At 44.4% G+C, this 19,713-nt stretch overlaps 1 protein-coding gene across 2 annotated transcripts in view; it reads right to left on the bottom strand.

Annotated features, from left to right (window-relative positions):
• Positions 1–17,858, bottom strand: part of LOXL2 (lysyl oxidase like 2) — a 102,086-nt gene extending 84,228 nt beyond the window's left edge. The window contains exons 1-4 of one of the 2 annotated variants that reach the window (XM_034761842.1): positions 17,663–17,858; positions 16,568–16,650; positions 7,640–8,084; positions 2,473–2,648 (exon numbers count right to left, since the gene is read on the bottom strand). In XM_034761842.1, the coding sequence (XP_034617733.1) occupies positions 2,473–2,648; positions 7,640–8,003 (540 nt within the window). In that variant the 5' untranslated portion in view covers positions 8,004–8,084; positions 16,568–16,650; positions 17,663–17,858. The remainder of the gene's footprint in view (positions 1–2,472; positions 2,649–7,639; positions 8,085–16,567; positions 16,651–17,662) is intronic. The other variant, XM_034761843.1, reaches the window with a different exon arrangement.
• Between the last annotated feature and the right edge of the window lie 1,855 nt (positions 17,859–19,713).

The raw sequence follows: 19,713 nt of genomic DNA, 5'->3' as shown, positions 1-19,713 counted from the left end.
AAGCGGAGGGTTTCTAGGGCTTCTGGCATGGGGTTTTCTTTCCACTCAGGTGTGAATGCCAATGCTTAAGCCACTCATGCTAGGAGAGTGTGGGCCTATGTCCTCCTCTCGTGGCTGGTCCACACAAAAGGTTTATGAGTCTGCCACAGTAACCATCTTAGGAGGCTAAGTCCTTAAGCTCAAGCAGTAGAGTCCCCTGCTTTGGCAGTGAAGGTCATGGATTCAAACCCCATAGTCTGCTCAAACAGGGGCAGCTACATAGCGCCATCCAATGTGGAGCCTGAACCCATGAGCCTGGCAATAAGAGTCATGGACCATAAATTCACTCAGACAGTGACTCGGAACATCAGACAGTTTGAAGAGTGCACAGGTGAGAGTCTTCCACCATCCCCTTCATCCTGGAGAGCTTTCCCCCTCCTTCACAGACTCATCCTCATGCCACAACAGCCACTACATTTGCAGCTCCGTGACCAGCTTCTCAGGTGACGGATTCCATAATGCAAATGGCACCCTCTTCCTTCTAATGGCCGAGATCCCCCCCCCCCATCGACACCACACACATATTGGGAGGATCTGAGATTACTACAGAACTAGTGCATGTGGTGCCCCCACTAGGCCATGCCCTACGCATCCTTAAACAGGGAGTGCTATATTTCTTCACCATCTGCATTATAATTTACCATCCTCCAATGGAGCACTCTGTAGGAACCAAATGTTAAAAGGTTATTGCTAGTTATTCTACAGCCAACAGTCCTTTGAATAATCTTGTTTTAAAAGTGCATTAAAACCCCCCTATATCCACTATTGTAAAACGTGTCCCCAGGCAAGCCAGGACTTAGCCACAGAAACCACTCTGTGGTGTCTCAGATACCACAGATTCCCCCTTATACTTAGGCTAGGATAGAACTGTGGTAATTAGATGGGATCTGCTGGCAAATGATGACGAAGGGTGATCCCTGTATTTGCATATTAAAACACTACAGCACTGTAAAGAGAGCAACTTTGCACGGAGTCAGCACTAGTTGTTTGCAACCTGAAGACACTCAGAAATCCAAGATGGACAGAATTATTTGCTCACCTCGCTCACCCTTTTTCCACTACAGGATTCTTCCTGGCAGTTTATTCTCAAGGAGTCTGTCAAGTCTAGTTTTAAAATGACTCAAGCGACAGAGCTTCCATCATTTCCCATGGGAAACTATTCCACGGCCTAATAGCCTAACCTCCCAGTTAAGAATTTTTTCCGGATGTCCTGCCTACACATGTTAAATTTCCTCCCAGCACTCCTAACACTAATCCTCAACTCCTTCAGACACTCCACAGAGTTATCACAGCCCCTCTCATCATCCTTTAACCAAGCGGCACATAAACAGTTCTTTAAATATTGCCTTATAAAGTCAATCCACTCAAATGCACAACTCTCGGAATCTGCTCTTGTCCCTGGACAACTCTGTTGTACCCAAATGTGCCCATAAGACCCCAAAGAGAAGCCACATCACAACTATAGAAAATGGCACCCAATAATTCATAGCTTTTAACAAATAAGGAATTCATCTGATTACAAGGACTGTATCAAACGTTATGCTTTAATATTAGTGCGAATCAAATCCGAAAGACAATTTTTTACTCTTGTAAAAGGTGATCCACAAAGGAAAAATAACTGGGTTTGAACTTTCTCATATACTACAGAGAAATTCTGAAAATGTTTGTTTAAAAATATCAACATGTATCTTTATTTTATTGCTGACAACAAAATCTGTCTAAGAAAACACCCTGGAATATTTGCTTGCTGTTATAGCTGGATTGTATACAATTCTTAAGACAGGAAGTAGGACTCATGCAGAGCTGTTTGCCATTAAATATATTCCACCGTGGAATCAGCTGTTATTTAGTACTGATAGAGGTGATTCTAGTAAACAGTGTATAGTTTGTAAAGAGCCTTATAATTCTTCAGGCTGAAAAGGTACTATATGTTATTGTTCTCTATTATTTATATTACAGAAGCAGCTAGATGTCTCAAATGAGATCAGGGCCACATCATGCTAGATGCTGACAGTCTCTGCTTCTAGGCCCTTCGGTCTCAATAGACAAGACAAAGGGTGGTAGAAACTATTATCCCCATTTCACAGAGGAGCTCTAACACATAACATTTTATATCGTAACATGTACATTAAGACTAAGTAGATAAGAAAAGATCCATCCATAGGTCAAGTCACGAAAGCATCATGCAGTGCTGTTAAATACCAGATAGGATCATTTCCTCAAACCCAGCACGTGACATGGGCTTCAATCGAAATGCCAGCTCTGAACATCTCATGCACTAGGAAAGTTTGAGCATGGATCCCAACGCTGCAGGTTGAGCCCGTCTCTACCAACAATTTCATCACCTTGGCAGATACAGCGCCTGATCCAAACACCGTGGGAAGACTTCCACTGGGCATTGGATCAGTTCCTTCAAGTTATAAGTGCATTTACCTCTATTTGGTTGAGAAACGGCTTGTCAAACTTGAAGCCAGGGATCCTCTTTTCACTGCAGACGACTCCCACGTCTTCGGTGTGTTTGCAGTCTGTGACGCCCCAGCCGTTTGTGGTACATGCTGCCAGCGTCGCTTCTTTGCCAGTACAGTGGACATTGTCCATCCAGATTTTGCCTGAGGAGGAAAGAATTGAAAGACTTGAGACACCAGTGAGCAAACCGCAGAGATGGTAAATCTAGATTCACTAATAATTGATCTAAAATGAGCCTGACACACCAGTTCTGCTAAGTGTGTGTTCCTCACGGTAAATCCTCTCAAAGGAAGGTCTAAAATCTTTACTTAAATAAACTGAGAAAACAGCTAAGTCAATTCAGTCTATCCAGGCCTGTGCAGGACCCACCTCAGGTATTTATAAACCAGAATCACAACGGTTAAGTTGAATAAGGTACACATTTAGGGTTAGATCCTGAGCTGGTGTAAATCAAGCATCACTCCATTGAAGTTAATGGAGCTACACCAATTTGAGGATCTGTTCTTCAATGTCCAATAGCAACCATCTCTGCATTAAGATACACAAGCCAAGAATTCCCAAACTGACTAACGAGTTGGGGGCCCCAAGCAGAGACACCTTATAGGGGCCTGATTTTCTGACACTGATGAGCACCCACCCCCTGAAAATCAGCTCCTTTTAATGTGTCTCAGGTCGGGAATCCAAAAATCAAGTCAAATTTTCAAATCTTCCCCACCTTAGGTATTGTAAAAGCTTAATTTAAAACATGAAGCACGTAGTGTAGTCATTTCAGATAGATACATGAAATCACAGTGATGCTGTGCTCAGAGAGTTCTGCGCTTTGCACATTATATCCGTAATGAGTGTATGCCAGGCACCGTGTCTCGCTGCAGATAGTCCTGTTTCGCAATGTGGAACAAAATCCTTTTTTTTTGCATACCATCCCCTCTGCCATTTGCATCAGTACATAAAGGAAAGGCAGGCAAAAGCGATTTTAATCAAACTTCCTTGTGGTAAAAGCTAGCTTCCCCTGATGACAGCCACTTCAGAGCGGCTGGTGTCAGTAGGTCCCCTCGGCTCAATTGATTAGAGCATGGCTTCCAATTGCAAATGCCATGAATCAGTTGTCTATATCCAGGGCCTCTTGCATCCTCTCTAATATGTCAAATCCTGATTAAACTTCCTTTTGGAGAGAACTTTGAGTTTTGATTGAATCGGGTCATTTTTTTAAATGTGTATTTTGGCCCAAATTTCAATGGGTGCCTAATGACTTGGGAGGCCTGGAATTCCAGGTGACAACTTGAAACACCTTAACAAGGCTGGACTCTCAGACAGCGCTGAGCCCTGACTTTCTGAAAAATGAGGCCTCCCTTAAGGCATCAACAAGTTGGACACCTAAAATCACAACTCACATCTTAACACCATGGCCACCCTCTCCCTGCAATAGCTGATGAGGGTGAAAAAACTTACAGCATCAGATGGAATCTACCATCCCCACTCCGGCCTCTGTATAGTGCCTATCCCTGGAGTCTTTAAGGGGCTGATTCTCAGAAGCACTGACCATTTGCAGCCCCTTGGGACTACAAGGGGAGCTGTTGGCCTCTGAAATAAAAATCAAGTCCTGCTTGCTTAACCCACGTGTCAGACCACAGGGGGTGTCCCACATTTGGAGAATCAGAAAGATTCCCCCTCCCCCAGCTATAACAATCCATTCTGACACCTTTGAAAGTGAGATGTATAGGACCTCCTAGGCATCAGTGCTACCATGTTCTATACGAGGGATTTGAATTGTTTTCCCAGGCCCTGTGCCAAGCCTGGGAATGGCCATGGTGCAATGCAACTCTCATGGTGGTCACATGGAAGGAATCCCCTCCTCTTCCAGTTTTGAGGCTGCTACTGAAAACACCAGGGCAGCCTCTGAAACTGCCTCTGTCTCTCTAACTATGTTCCTATATATCCCCCATTGTCATAGCTTCAGAGAGTGTGATTACACCACAACCAAACACTTGTGGCTGGCCCGTGTCAGCTGACTTGGACTTATGGGGCTATAAAATTGCAGGGCAGATGTTCAGGCTCCAGCCCAACCCCAATGGCAATTTTATAGCCCCATGAGCCCAAGTCAGATGACACAAGGCAGCTGTGGGTGTTTGATTGCAGTGCATGTAAGCCCAAGGTTCGAACTCAGGCTCATGCCTAACCACCTTCCATCTACACACAAGTCACGCTGACCCAGGGTTCCAGGACCCCATGGGAGTGGAAGGGCCAAGCCTCAGTCAAGCTGGGATCCAGGATTCAAGCCCCGTGTCTTCAATGTAGATGCAACCACAACAGACACATGCTCTAGGAGTCTGCCAGAAGCATCCCACAGGCGGACTTTCTTTGTCCTCTGGACAGTCAAGTTTGGTGGATAGTCAAGTTTCTCCCTCCCCCCCGCGCCCTGCATCATGAACAAAGGGCTAGTGGCCACATTTTGGGTGGGTGCTAGGAATTCTGGGATACGGTTGGTTGGACTCAGGCCTGCATGACACCATAACCCCAGGTTGGGATCCAGGCTTCAACAATTCCTAGCCAGGGGTTACAAATGATGTAAATGCTCATGCCAAAGCTTAACAAAGCCAGGATCTGATAACTTGAGTTCTAACAACCCCAGGCTCACATTGCAATGTAGACATACCCTGAGCCCATAGTGCCTCATGCAGCTGCTTTATTACATTTGGCTGGTTGATTCACCGTATCCTAGATCCATCAACCATGCTCCTCCTCTCTTCCAGACCAAGCCACGCTCAGATCCACCCCCACCCACAGCAATGCAGAAATTGCCCTGGTGAATCCCAACTCCACGGCATGGGCTCCCTGCAGCACGCAGAGAAAGAGCACTCACTCTAAGTGAATCAGAGGGCAATGTTTTGTTTAAAATGTCACGGCCTCTCCCTTGGAAATCTCCTGCTGGACCGTGGGAGCCAAGATCCACAATGTGGGACAACATTTGAGGTCTCAAATTTCTCTCAAGTCAATTTTAAGCCCTGCTTGCTTTTTATGGGTAATTTTATAGGTGCGGGTGTTAAAGAATGGTGTTAAAAAACTACAGACCAAATTCATTTCCAGTGTAACTGCAGGGAGTGAATGGAGTTGCATTTAGCGTGAACCTGGCTCTATGCTTCATGCTACCAATTATAAAATATTTAGTAGGCAAACATTTACTTATGGTAGATAAGACAATTAAACATATAGTTATTGAGGTTTATGGAGCTACTAAATCCCAAATATGCTTTTAATAATCAATTCCTACATATAACAAACCAATATTTGCCTTCCTACATCTTAATTCAATGCATATTTGGAAGGCCCAATCTGAAGTGTGATCGGGTTGATGTCTCGTCTGTAACAGTCCACTTTACAGCCAAGCCATCTGTATGCAATATCAAGGAGGACAAAAAATAAACAAATTTCATGTAAGGTTCGGCCTGATGAGAACTCTTCCCCTGCCAGAGCTAGTATGTTAGTTTCCTGAATGATTACTATAAAGTGTGTTTAATTATATAATTAGAAATGCAGGCTGGGGGGTCTCACAGGCTAGTCCAGAAGCCACTCAAGGCAAACTGCTGCCCTCAGCAAAATTTCAGTCTGCTACCCGCTTCCTACCAGTAATAGACAGTCCCTTATAATCTGAAGAGTCAAGACACAGGGCGGGAAGAAGGAAGGACGATTATCCCCATTCCACAGATGATGAAACAAGAGACACAGATTAAGTGACTTGAAGAAGGTCGTACACTCGTAGACCACCAGATCATATCATCTGACCTCCCAAATATCACAGGCCACCGACGCCACACAGCTCCTGCACACTATACCTGACAACTGAAATTAGACCAAACAAACTGAGACCCCTGGGAGACTAGACTATGATGTCCCACAGGCAGAGAATATGAGGGAACTGAGGTGCACCAGTGCCTAAGACCCCAACAATGGCAGGGAAATGGTTAAGTGAGAGATGCCCAACGAACCCTGGCAAGTGACCTGCACCCATACGCCGCAGAGGGAGGCAACACTCCCCCTCCCCCTCCACCCCAAAGGTCACTCCCAAACTGAGCTGGGGGAAAATTCCTTCCTGGCCTCACCTATGGCAATCAGTTAGACTCTGAGCAGGTGAGCAAGAACCAACCAGCCAAGCTCCTGAGAGAGAAAGCTCAGTGTCCTGGCCCACCCTGTCTAGTGTCCAATCTCCAGCCATGGCCATCCATGATACTACAGAGAAAGGAGATCAATGACAACCACGACCCCTGAATAGACTTGGGGGAAAAATATCCCTTCCTGACCCCTGTAGGCTGCTGGCCAAAACCCTGAAGCATGAGCTTTTGGGAACATAAGCTATAAACCAGAAGTTAGCCCCAGGCCTGCTGAGCCCTGCCCCCTATCATCACAAGCTACCTTGAAAGGTCACAGAGGGGAGCCTGTGACAGCCAGAAATTAAACCCACATCTCTTGCATTCTAGTCTCATGCTTTAACCACAAGACTCCCACCCAGCCTCTCCCAATCTGAAATTTCTGGGTACCCTAAATCTCAGTTCCATTAGCACCAGCGGTGGTAGCCTGGGAATGGGGTCTGAGTCACTTCCTCTTCTCCTAGAGGTGGCCCCCTCTAGGCCAGGGCTGAGCCACATCCTCAGTCTGTTGTGTTGACACATCAAGGGCTTTAATCTCCAGTTTGCTCAATCTGACCCCTCTCAATAGCACTAAACTCAACTCAGGCCTGTCTACACTGACACTTAATTCTTGGCTAGCTGGGACGTAAATCAACCCCACGGTATCCTGCCATGCGCCAAGTGTCCTTGCAGACCCTGCTACCACGCACTAAAAGCTCTGTAGTGTGCTTCGATCTACTCCGCTTTGAAACAGGATTAAAGCACACTAAAGAACTGTCAGGTCACAGCAGCAGGGTCCACCCGGATACTGAAGTGCACAACAGGCTAGCGAGGAACAGATGTACACCCCAGCTTGCCATGAATGAAGCGTTCATGTAGACAAGCCCTTACATTCATTTTGTTTCAATCATTTGCCACTGGAAACCCCACCACGGCGTGGGCACGCACAGGAGGCCAAGGAAAGCAGAGTGAACGTAAACACAAGGTGGGCCGCAGAAACTGGGCAACTTTACCTTCTCCCTTTCCATACTTGGAGCTTGACACCCAGGACACAGCCTCCACATAGCCCAGCTCTCTGCACACCACGTTAGCGGCGTGGATGGAGAAGTCGTCGTCACACACTGTGCCCCACTCCCCGTTGTAGAACACTTCCACCCGCCCCTCGTTGTGCTTCCGCTTCTGCCCGGCCAGCCGCAGCTGAATCTTGGGGATGTTGGCCGGCTGCTGGGGGGCGTGGTATTCTGAAGGGGGTTGCTCAGGGTGGCCAGAATAGTAGGGCCAGTGCTCATACTGGGCAAGGCCCAAATGGCTCAGACAGCTGAAGAAGAACAGCCCGATGTAAAAGTGGTTACAGTTGAAACTCAGGCATCTTCCCATTTTCAGCCCCCACAGTTCTCAGAGCCAGCTCCTCTCTTTAGCAGGTGCTGTCCAGTGCAGGTAGGATGCTGCGTGGGTTGGCTGAAATGAAAGAAAAATCTGTGTGAGAGGTAAAACATGATAACATGGGGACTTATTTTTCCTCTCTAACCAAGTGACCTGACCAATGGAAGGATGTGTCCAAGTTGCCCCCTCCTGGTGTTTTAGCGAAACATTTCTGAAATCAGAGGTCTTGGGTTTTGTTCCACAGGGCAGCGGAGACAAATGTCAAAACCTCAACAGGGTGTGTAACAAAGAATTCCTATTCTCCAGCCAGCTCTAACCTGAAAACAATTCTTTATGGAACTGCATTTATAATGACTAAAGCAGACTAACCTATGCAACAGTCTGATTGAACAAGAGTTTCACCATTTTAATTCTGTGGCCATCTGAGCAAATGTACAATTAAAAAAAAAAAAAAAGCCAAATTCATCCTTTAAATGGTGGGAAAATAGAGAGGAAACAAAATAAAATAATGTGGTCAAGAATGGAAAGATTTACATTGCAGCTTGAATTTTCCTGATTCCCAATATTATGACATACGGCGTATTTCCATTACTGCACATCTGGCTTCATCTACACAGCATTATTGTATGCAGCCATGCACAGGAATCATTTTTAATGTAGATTTATCTGACATTCTCTGGCCTCTTGGTAATGTTACAGCTGAACTCCAGCCGTAAGTCAACTAGATAGAAGTCCAGTGGTTAAACTACTTCTACACGCATGCAGTGAGTGAAGTTTCAGAAACTGTTCACTTAAGGTAGGAGGAGTTATTTTCTGGTTAAGAAACTTGAGCCAGACGTGGTGCTGAACTGAATGTCAGTTCATTTCCTGCCCCAGCCCTCAGATATTCCACATTGTCATTCATGCAACCAGCACATGGAGCAGTCAGGGAGTACACGTGGAGGTTAGCGGCTGAATAGTTTCCAAATGAAGCAATGCCAGAGAGCAGTAGGAAAAAGCTCCCCAACTCCCCAAAGCAGTATCGTTCCCTGGCAGCAGCCAAAACACAGGGAAGGAGAGTCACCAATACAGATGTCTAGAATGGAAGATCAGTCAGTATGTGCTAGGTCTGCACTACCCCAAAAGGTGACAAAGAGACACGGGCACAGGGAAACCTGGATAAAGTAGCCTTCCAAGCGGCTGAAGGAGGCTGTGTGATCTACTGGACCAGAAGCCAGAAAACTTGGGTCCTATTCCCAGTTCTGCCACCACACTGCCAAGTAGATCTGAGCCAAGTCACTTCCACCTCAGTTTCCCCTTAAGTAAACAGGGATGATGATACTGACTCTCCTTTTGTAAAGTGCTTTGAGACTCTGGATGCAAAGTCTCTCTCTCTGAACCAAGTGCAAGTAACAAAGGTGGGTGCATTTGAAACATCCCTATTCGTGAATGGCACAGTGGGGTCGTTAACTATGGTTCAAACAAAACTGGTTCGGGGAAACTAGGGGGAATAAAGCGCTACAAAGTGCTGGGTTTGGGCCAAACCTTGATCTTGTTAACATCATGGATTCCCATGAACTTCACTGGACTAAGATTGATTTCTAGGCTGTTGTACAGGATTCATCACTGCGGTAACTATACACCTCAACACCCCATGAGCCCAGGAAGCATTATCCCCATTTCAGATTCTGATCAGGAACAGACAGAAAAGCAACTTGCCCACAGTCACACATGGTGTCTGTGGCAGAGCTGGGAGTAGAACCAAGATTCCAGAGTCCCAGGACAACACCTCAAGCACATGACTTTTCTTTTCTTCTGATAATTCATTAAGGGGATTTGCCAATGAAAGTAGAGTGAAATATGCATTATGACTGAACTTAATGTGCCTTTTTTGCATATACGAAAGGCTCATGGGGACCAGATGCTGCATAAATCATTCCCAACACATATCCACTGCTTTCAGCAGAGTTATGCTGGGACAGCACTGGATGGCCAGGTGAATTATGAGTTTGGTTTTTGTTCTTGGCTCCTGCCAAAACATCTGGTATAAACACATGCTGATGTGATCCAATAAGGCAAATCTTAATGCCTAAAGTTCACACAGGCAGTCGGTTAGCTCAGTGATGGGTCCAGGACAAGAACATTTAAAGGAACAAATGGCAACTCTCTGAATTAGGTAGGTTAAAAGCACAGTGCACAGACTTATGGCTGCATCTTCCAAAGCCACCCAAAACACCCTAGTGAGGAAAATATTTACAGCAAAAGGCTCATCCAATGCTATGGCTGAGATTTGCAAAGCCATCACAGGGATTGGGACTCCCTTGAATCTCAGTGGAACGGATCATTTTAAATTCCCCAGGCAACTGAAAATCTCACTCCATGTTCATAAGATGCTCCATTCGTGCCAGCGCTGTTTAATACCACTCTCTCTTAAGCACTCTGATCTCCCTCTAAAGATCTCAAAACACATTCATAATTTAAGCCTCACCCCCATATGGGGTAGGTAGGTCTCCCCATTCAGGGAAAGCTGAAGCACAGAACATTAATTTGCCCAAGTCAGTGGAAGAGCCTGGAAAAGAATCCAGATCTCTGGACTTCCTGTTCTGTGCTTTAAATCATTCCCAGCCTGCACTGGGACTAAGGGACCACTCATTGAAACTATTATGCACTTGAGAAATCCCATTGAAGTCAATGGGACAACTCATGAGAGGAAACACTACTCCTTGGCTTTCAAGATCAGGCCCCAAGAACGCTTTTAAGGTGCCACAACATACACAGACACAACCAGCCATCAAGGTCACTAGCAGGGATTGAACCAGAGACCCTCAGCACAGGCCTCTGCCACTTCAGCTAGAAGAGTAACTTAGCTGAGCTCAATGCTCATGACAGTTATTAATGTGACCTGAAATAATGATCTGTTGAGAAAACATGATTTAAGTCCATTACAGGTCAGAGACCTGTATGATTACTTAAAGGCCTGGATTTAGACCCATTTAAACAATTTCATAGGTGTTGGTGCAACTATGGGAAAGCCACAAGTAGAAAAGCAGTATCTTGCTGGTCAGGAGAACCTGATTTTCCAATTCAGTGTGCTAAAAGGAGAACAAAAATACTACAGCCCAAGGCAGGGGTCGGCAACGTTTGGCACGCAGCTTGCCAGGGTAAGCACCCTAGCGGGCCGGGCCAGTTTATTTACCTGCTGACACGGCAGGTTCAGCCGATCGCGGCCCCCACTGGCCGCGGTTCGCCGTCCCGGGCCAATGGGGGTGGTGGGAAGCCGCGGCCAGCACATTCCTTGGCTCGTGCCACTTCCCGCCACCCCCATTGGTCCGGGATGGCAAACCGTGACCAGTGGGGGCCACGATTGGCCGAACCTGCCGTGTCAGCAGGTAAATAAACTGGCCCGGCCCGCTAGGGTGCTTACCCTGGCGAGCCGAACGTTGCTGACCCCTGGCCCAAGGATTTTAGAATGTGCAACATTGTGAATTGTACCTTCAAGCAGCTTCCCCACAGAAGTAGTGAGGCCCTGATAAAAAGATTGGTGACTTCAACAGAACTCTAGTTCTCCCTTCTGAGATCTCAGTATCCCTACCCCATCTCCTGCCTTATAAAAACCACTATGCAACGGGCAAGTGAAAATGTGTAGTGTCGATGGAAGTTTAATGACCCACAATCCTTGCCCTACCTGAGGCAACACAGGGCACATACCATGGTTCATCACCAGCTTTTCAAGAAGAATCAATTGCTTAGAGGTATAGCTTGCTGATGAGAGAGATAGATACTTGCAAGTAATGCAGGAGCGAGTACTCTGGCAGAGATCACCCTTATAGCAATGCTAATCCGTGATACGATATGGAGTGAACAATGTATAGGGCTTACAAATGCAGCATTTCCAAAGAGATTACATGCCATCCTGATAGGCTGTAAATGTAACTTCAGATAAAGCAAACTCTTTAAAGGGGAGAGCGTTTCGTAGCTCTTCACATACCGCAGGTGAAGAGCGAAGTGCTGTAGTCTGGAATTTTTCCATAGGCAACTCCTGCTTGAAGCATGCAGCTATTCCACATGCAGACTCTCACTGCCACATGCCTGCAATTTACCTGTAACTGGATCCTCTTGGATTGGATTCAGTTTTGATCGATAGTTATAGCTTGGTTTAAAAAAAAGATAATGGTTGAGATCCAAGTTATGTATTCCCATCAAGTTCACACCACTATGGCTGGGGGCACCTCAAGCAACATCTCCTCAGGCGTGCTCTCATATGGCGTCCAATCCGGGTCCCACTGAAATCAATGTAAAAGCTCCCACAAGCTTCAAAAGCTGCAAGACTGGGCCTATGACAATAAAAGTGTAGTACTCATTATAGAATTGGGCCCTCGTTTGTTGGATGCCGCAAGCCCAGTCTAGTCTGCAAACCTTTCAGTCAATAGTATTATAATATATTCAGCTAGTCATCACCTAAAATGAATGCAACTGTTCATATGAAAAAAAGCCAACAGATGTTAGCAAGTAGCATCGGGGGTTTTCCATTTGCTTCAGTTCTGCCTGAACTATCATTAAAAACAGAACACATTTGACTGGCAGTAGCAAGCAGACTTGCTTTAGCAAACCCAGGATCTCATCAGACTGCTGCAAACTGAATAGGCCCAACTGGTAACATCTTCAAAAGCAAAGAGGATTTAATTCTAACACCACCCATCCACTGTGAAGAACAGATGAGTCTTGGGCACTTAGAGACTCTTGTACTTCATCAGGGTTTTGCAGGGATGAGGTAACAAACAGACATCATGCTGTTCTACAGCACAAGCACCATCTGACTTGTCTCAGGATCTAGCTTGGCAAAGAACATAGGATCGGCAAATAATTACAAAAAGCTTTCTGGCCTCAGCTGCACATTCATATGTTAGGTAACAGTAAAAAAAAGCCACTGACTTAATGAAATATGTACAACGGGGGAATGGCGGGGGGGAGGAGGGAACACCCACAGAAACAAGACAGCACAGTACTCTGCCAGAAGAGAGAAGCTGGAGGAATAAATGTATTTACAACACACACAGCTTTTCACAACAAAGAAGAAAGAAGCCTGGGATTTCCCCTCACTCGCTTTAGACTCGAGATCTGCAAAGAGCAGCTCTGGTGACTAAGAATGCAGATTATATTTTTCACGAGCCATAGGTCCAGCCACACAACTCAGCATTGAAGGAAGTCAAGTGACTGAACCCCTTTGTACCACCCAGGGAAATTCTACAGGTCCATGAATTCACACTGTTCTAGCATGCCCTTCAAATAGCCATGGCTCTCAGAGCGTGTGTGTATGTGTGTGTGTTACCAATCTCACATAGCTGAAGAGCCCAAAGAAGGGGCTAGGAGGGGTGAGAAGCACAGGATCTCAAACTCACTCAGAAATTGTATGGGAACAGAAGCATTGCTGGGAACTGTAGTTGCTCAGGCTGGTTTTGACAGTACCATCGTGGCTATTAGCTTCACTAATTAATTTTGAATTCCCTAATCATCCCTGAAGGTTTTCTGTTTCCTGTAATGTACCTGGCCTGAAGGGTGGGATCGAAGTGTGGAAAGATAACAAGAATGTGAGTCTTAGCACCATGGCATCAGTTAGCATTAAAGCTCTCTCCTTTCTCTCTCTCTCATTGCACTAAAGTCACTTACGTTCACTCTCAGTTTTAGCCCTTAATTAAAAAAAAAAAAAAAAAAGTCTCCTTTACAGCTAAGTAGAAAGAATTTTTGTTCTGAGGACAGAGGGACACATATTAAGCTCCCCAGTGGCTGCACTTTCTAATGTGTGTTTTATTTTGACAACAGATCTTCATTTTTCTCACATCTCCAATTTGTTTAGCAATGAAGGACGAAGCCAAATGGAGAGCGACCGCCTCCGTGTTACAGCATGACTGACACTCTCAGACTCCTGGCCAATTCTGGTTCTTGGCGATCCTACAGGTCTTGGTGACTAAATGGACAGTACTGTCTCAGTATGAAAAAAAAATTCAGCAACAGATATGACACTTATACACTACACTTCTAATTCGCATTGGAAATGATTAAGCAGAACGAAACTTTTGAACCCAACGTTATTCTAGTATCAGGGGATAGCCATGCTAGTCTGTATCCATAAAAACAACAAGGAGTCCAGTGGCACCTTAAAGACTAACAGATTTATTTGGGCATAAGCTTTCGTGGGTAAATTGTATCTGAAGAAGTGGTTTTTTACCCACGAAAGCTTATGCCCAAATAAATCTGTTAGTCTTTAAGGTGCCACTGGACTCCTTGTTGTTAATGTTATTCTAGTTATTTATTGTAAGTTCCAGAAATATCTTATGGTTTCTTAAACTTTAGGACAATTAATCTGCTCAGACCCCTTATTCATTTTAACAGACGCAACAGCAACTTGAACCATGAAACTTATGTTTTTAGTTTATTAATAATACTGCCTAGCATAGTTTTTATCAGTAGATCTCAAAGTGCGTTATAAAAGAGTTCAGTATCGTTATCCCCATTTTACAGATAGGAAAACCAAGGCGCAACATGGGAAAGAGACTTGCCCGTAGTCACCCAGAAGTCCAGTTGGAAATAGAGCCCAGGTCTCTTGAGTCCCAGTCCAGCACTCCATTCTTTAATGGCATGTGATTTGCTCAATATGAGTAAGAGGCTACAATAGGGTAACACAATGAAATCCATAGCTGACATGCTTGGATTCATCGCAATAGAACATGTGCGTGCATGTGCACACACACTATGGATACAGAATGATTTTGTGGAATGCTAGGAAATATGAAATGCCATTAAAAAAAAAAAAAAAAATAGGAAAATCCCTGCATAATGCTGATTCGGTTAAAGTACCTGAACCATCAATAACAAATGCAGTCGCAGAACTGGAATGGTGACCCTGGTATTAAGAGATGCATACATCTTTCTGGTTTTCAATTATGCGGATATCTAGCCTGTGTCACTTTTGGACTCTGTTCACCCCTTGATGGAACATCCCTTAATATTAATGGGCATGAGAGCTGGGGGTTTCCATGAAGCCCAAGGGAATTGGGAGCCTAAGACCCACTGAAAGTCAATGGGAGTTGGATTGAACTCTCTTTTGAAGATCCTAGTCTGGAGGTTTCACCACTTAATAAGCAGAACCACAGGGAAGAAACGAAACAGCCAACTAATACCTTATACCACTGAATAAAGAGATCATGTATTCTGGGTATCACATGCACAGGGATGATGTATACGGTCACTCCAAAATGCACTACAATTTTCTGTCTGGGACATGGTCTTATTTTTAGTTTTTTTATATATCTACTTTCCATATTTATTTTGCCATTGACTATTTGAAGACTGTATATTTATAGATGTCTATCTACATCCTCAAAAACCGGATTAAATGAATCCTTGGTGGAACTCTTGACTTCAAGAGGCTTAGACCGGGCATCAATTTCACCCACAATGTATATTTACACACATTCACAGTATACACCGTATCTAGGCACACACCCCATTCCTAGAGCATTTCACACTTCTATAAAGTGCTTTACAAACAAACTGAGTGATGAACTATGCAATCATGCCACCTACTACTGAAGAGTAGCCATTTCTAGGGTGGAACGTGGCAGTTGTTTAACAATGTACAGCGACACCATGCAAAAAAAAAAGTTTAGGATAAGAATTAATAATGGATTAAACACAAAGCTGGAAGGAGAATTTAGGGATGGAATGAAATTCAGACAGGAAACCTGGAGGTTAACAACATGCAAATAGTTTCCAGGAAACTCTGATGACCACATGTGCCCTAGAGATCAGTTTTATTTCATCATGCAAAAGACAGCACCTAGCACTGATCATTTAACAACATGGGCGGGGGAGGGGGGCATGATTGTCTCAGAAATGGAATGCCATGTACTAATCATTAAGACAACTTTCTGAAGCAGTTGGATTTCCTTGGTAGTACTAACATGGAGCAGCCTTTGCTTAGCTTGTCAGATTTGACCAAGACCACAGCACAGGGCTACAGACCTCATTCAGATGTACTCTTATTTGCTGGTAGTCAAGAAGTGCCAGTGATGGAAAGGCTCTATGTTAGATCTCTCTGTATCGTATGTGATCTTGAAGAGTCATCCTGTTACTCATTTATCTCCACCTGACTGTCCCAAACATTACAGCTAATGTTAAAAAAGAAAGCCCTTTTCTCGTGTGTTTTCTAAGTTCATGTAACACTAAGCAAGCCCAGATGAGATTTGTTATTATGCAGCAACAACCAGCAAGCATACTATCCAGAAAGATGTGATTTCCGCTTAGATTTTCTACTGTTACAATAGCTCATGCCAATATTTGCATTGTCTGATTTGTAACAGCACCTTAACCTCCACCTAAGAGACACTATGTGGGTGGTATAATGTGGGTGCAATAAAACCAATGAGCGGAAACCTAAAGCAAATTATTTTCAGTCTCTATCAAGCAGCTGTTTGAAAACAGCGCAATGTTGTCTTTATGAACCGATTCCTACCTGGGATGCTAATGGGTTTTCTCCCTATACTCCCAGATAACTGAGGCAAGTCTTGCTTTAAGCTCACCTCTAAACTATTTGATCTCAGGTTCTCCTCTGGCGCTGCAGACAGTGACACCTGTTGTTTTCTGCTAAGTAGTAGCCGCTAGTCTGAAAAGAGAAGAGTAGTTTGCATCTTTAACACCCTCAGCACAGGGGCCATATAAGAGCAGCATGCATTCCAGAAAGAGGTTGTCACAAGTTTCAATGCTGAAACTTTGTTAGCTTCTATTGATCCGCACATCTGGTGTCCCCTCTAGGTAACACTCCACAATTCTCTCTCACGATACTCACAAGTGGAAAGTCATCCTGAATCCTACTGGGACTGCTGTGTGAGCTCGGGATAAAATGGTCCCTCTAAAGAACGAATTGTTCGGTGCAAGGACCACACTTCAAGGAACAGAGAGTCGGCTCAGATTCAACTGAATCTTAGCACAACAACAGAAAGAAATTTCCTCTTATGGAAATAGATCTCTGTATGTTCCACGCCATCCCTGGAAGGGGAACGTTTGCTTTTAAATGTTTCCTTTTGAGAATCATTTATTCAGGCAAGAGAATTTAAACTGCTTCTGAAGTCTTAAATTGGTGACATTTACACAGAGTTTATTGCATGGGCAGTAGCTTCCTAGACTCAATCAGGCACAGGCTACCAGTGTTACAGAATCTATGCTGTCTCAACTTGTAGGCATTTAGCAACACGGCTTTTCCACTTCATTAGTTCAGTCCCAACTCATTCCTGTAAGTGAACAGGGGAGAAAGTTTTACCTGGCCACAAACATCTTTGCCAAGTGACAGAAAAAATCTGCAGCATTTTTTTTTTTTTTTTTAAAAGAACAAGTTTCCAGAGGAATACAAGATGATCTGTTTTACTGGTTCTCTCCCACCCCCTCGCCCTCCTTTTGAGATGCAGATGCTAAATAACCAACTGAAGTTAGAGAAATAAAAGATGTTCAAAGAGTAGAGAGAAACGAGGTTGACTTTCAGCCCCAACACAGGCTAGATGGTTGGTTTAAACTGGCTGTCAAACAACAACAAAAAGAGTCACCCACACAAATCAATCTGGCATTACTTCTGTAATAATAATGCCACTCTTTGGATTGCAATGCAGCAGGACAGCACTTACCTGGAGATGGTTTGGTGGGGGGTGACCTCAGTTCCTGCTGCTCTCTTTGCACTAAAGTGCCTCTTCTGAGGCAAGAGTGCAGTTTGAGGGGTCCCCTTTGCTTTAGAAAATACTCTGCAGCCAGGGAAATGTGCTGCAGAAATCCTGGTGCTGCTTCTTCCTGGCAAATTTCACTGGAGTTATCCAAGCAAACCCCTCCCAGGGTCCACCCCCTCCAAGCTCAGACACACCAGCTAGGCTGATGGGTGATATCATGGGCTTTTGCTGTAATCTGAGAGCTATGGCATTCCTTGAGCGCTGCACTGAAATGATTTGCAGCCAAGGAGGTGAATAGGGAATGTGAGCTGCTTTCCAGGAGGCCCCTAAAGAACAGACCATTCAGGATCACTTTACCGTGTATTATTATTTAAGATCTATATTGCTGTAATGCCCAGAGACTCCAATGGGGTTCAGGGTCCCATTGTGCTGGATGCTGTACAAACACATAGTAAGACGTGGTCTTATAGCAAAGCATCCGTTAGAATTACCTCCCTTTCTAGGGCTTTAGTCTTGAAACATTCCTCCTCCGAAGCTGTTTTCTGTGTAGGTCTCATCTCACTTTAACCTGTTTGGCGTTGTGTTCAGCCCTATCTAGCACCTCCAGCTCGCTGCTGTTTTTCACACTTTTTCGTAGCAAGGGCAGTCAAATCTGAGGCACGTACTCACAGGCTATATATCTCCTGGATCTGCATCATCAGTTACTCCAGAAAGTCTGATGCCCTGGGGATTAGCCAGCTCTCATTAAAGCTGTATTTCCCCTCCGTCAAAAAAACTGACCCCTGCAGGTACAGGAACACTAAAAAGATTGAATTCAGAGACGGCCTCAGCCATTGAATCCAAATACACCGGAGATTTGGTGTTAAAATATAAATTTCACCACTCGCTCTCTCTCTAATGGGCCAGACTAAACCAAGATCCTTGAGTCCTGGAGAGGTTTAAATTCAGATCATCTCATTTGCACAGTTCTCAGTTGTAGCCTTTGAAGATTAATATTGATTTCATCTAAGTTTCTGATGGAAGGAAGTTAAAATATTTTCTGTCGATAATGTTAAAATGTTTCATTTTAACTTTGTTTCGTTTGATTTCATTTTGACTTGTATAATAGAACATTTTAATATTTTATATTGTACCCTTTCAACCTCATCTCAAAGAAAAACTTTTGGAATTTCCGTTATATGGGACATTTCACCATTATGTCTTGAATTGGAACAAAAATTTTGATATAGCAGTATATCCCATGGAACAGAAATCCTGTTTTCTGACCAGCTCTGATACTGGGATTTTCAAAGGACACTAGGGGTGTTTAAGAACCCAAATCCCATTGAAAATCAATAGGCGCTGGGTTACTGACTCCTCAGTCTAAATGGGTATAGGTAAGACTTGCAAAGGGTGGACTTCTAGTCCTTTTCTGAAGTTGAGAACTAAGGGCCTGAGCAAACAACCCATTAAGTCTGTGCAAGACTTTCCATATACTTCAGTAGCTTTGGCTCAGACCCCAAAGTATTAAGAGACCTCCTGGCAATCCATTCCACCCCCACTCCACATGCACAGCCCCCGCCAGCCCAGGACTGCTCCCTACAGCACATTCCCCAGGGTTTGGTCCCCCCGGTTCTATATTCATTTCCAAATTCATTCACTTGTTCTGAAAAGTTAAAACGCTTAACCCAAACCTCTGATTACATTTCCAGCAGTCAGCCTATAAATGTGTGAGAACAGACTCTTACATCAGATTTTTGCTATTTCCCTGCTTCTTGTCAATTAGCAGAGCCCCTTCATTTCTAAAACATCATTTATTTACACCAGATATGGCCATTATTCCTTACACAGAGAATACCACCAGTGGCCTTGTGATCGGGTCAATCAATTGTCTGTTCCTGATCCATATTCAGGAGTATTATTAAACTAACCATTCCAGCTGTTGCTTGGGGCTCAGGTCAACTGGTGAGGCATCATCAGTCTCTGATTAGATCTCTTATCCTAGAGCAAGCATCTGAACGTTTTTTAGCACAATC

The sequence above is a fragment of the Trachemys scripta genome, chromosome 2, assembly GCF_013100865.1.
Source record: "Trachemys scripta elegans isolate TJP31775 chromosome 2, CAS_Tse_1.0, whole genome shotgun sequence".
NCBI lineage: Eukaryota > Metazoa > Chordata > Testudines > Emydidae > Trachemys > Trachemys scripta.
The sequence above is the reverse complement of the archived record's forward strand: the minus strand, read 5'-3'. Positions and strand labels throughout refer to the sequence as shown.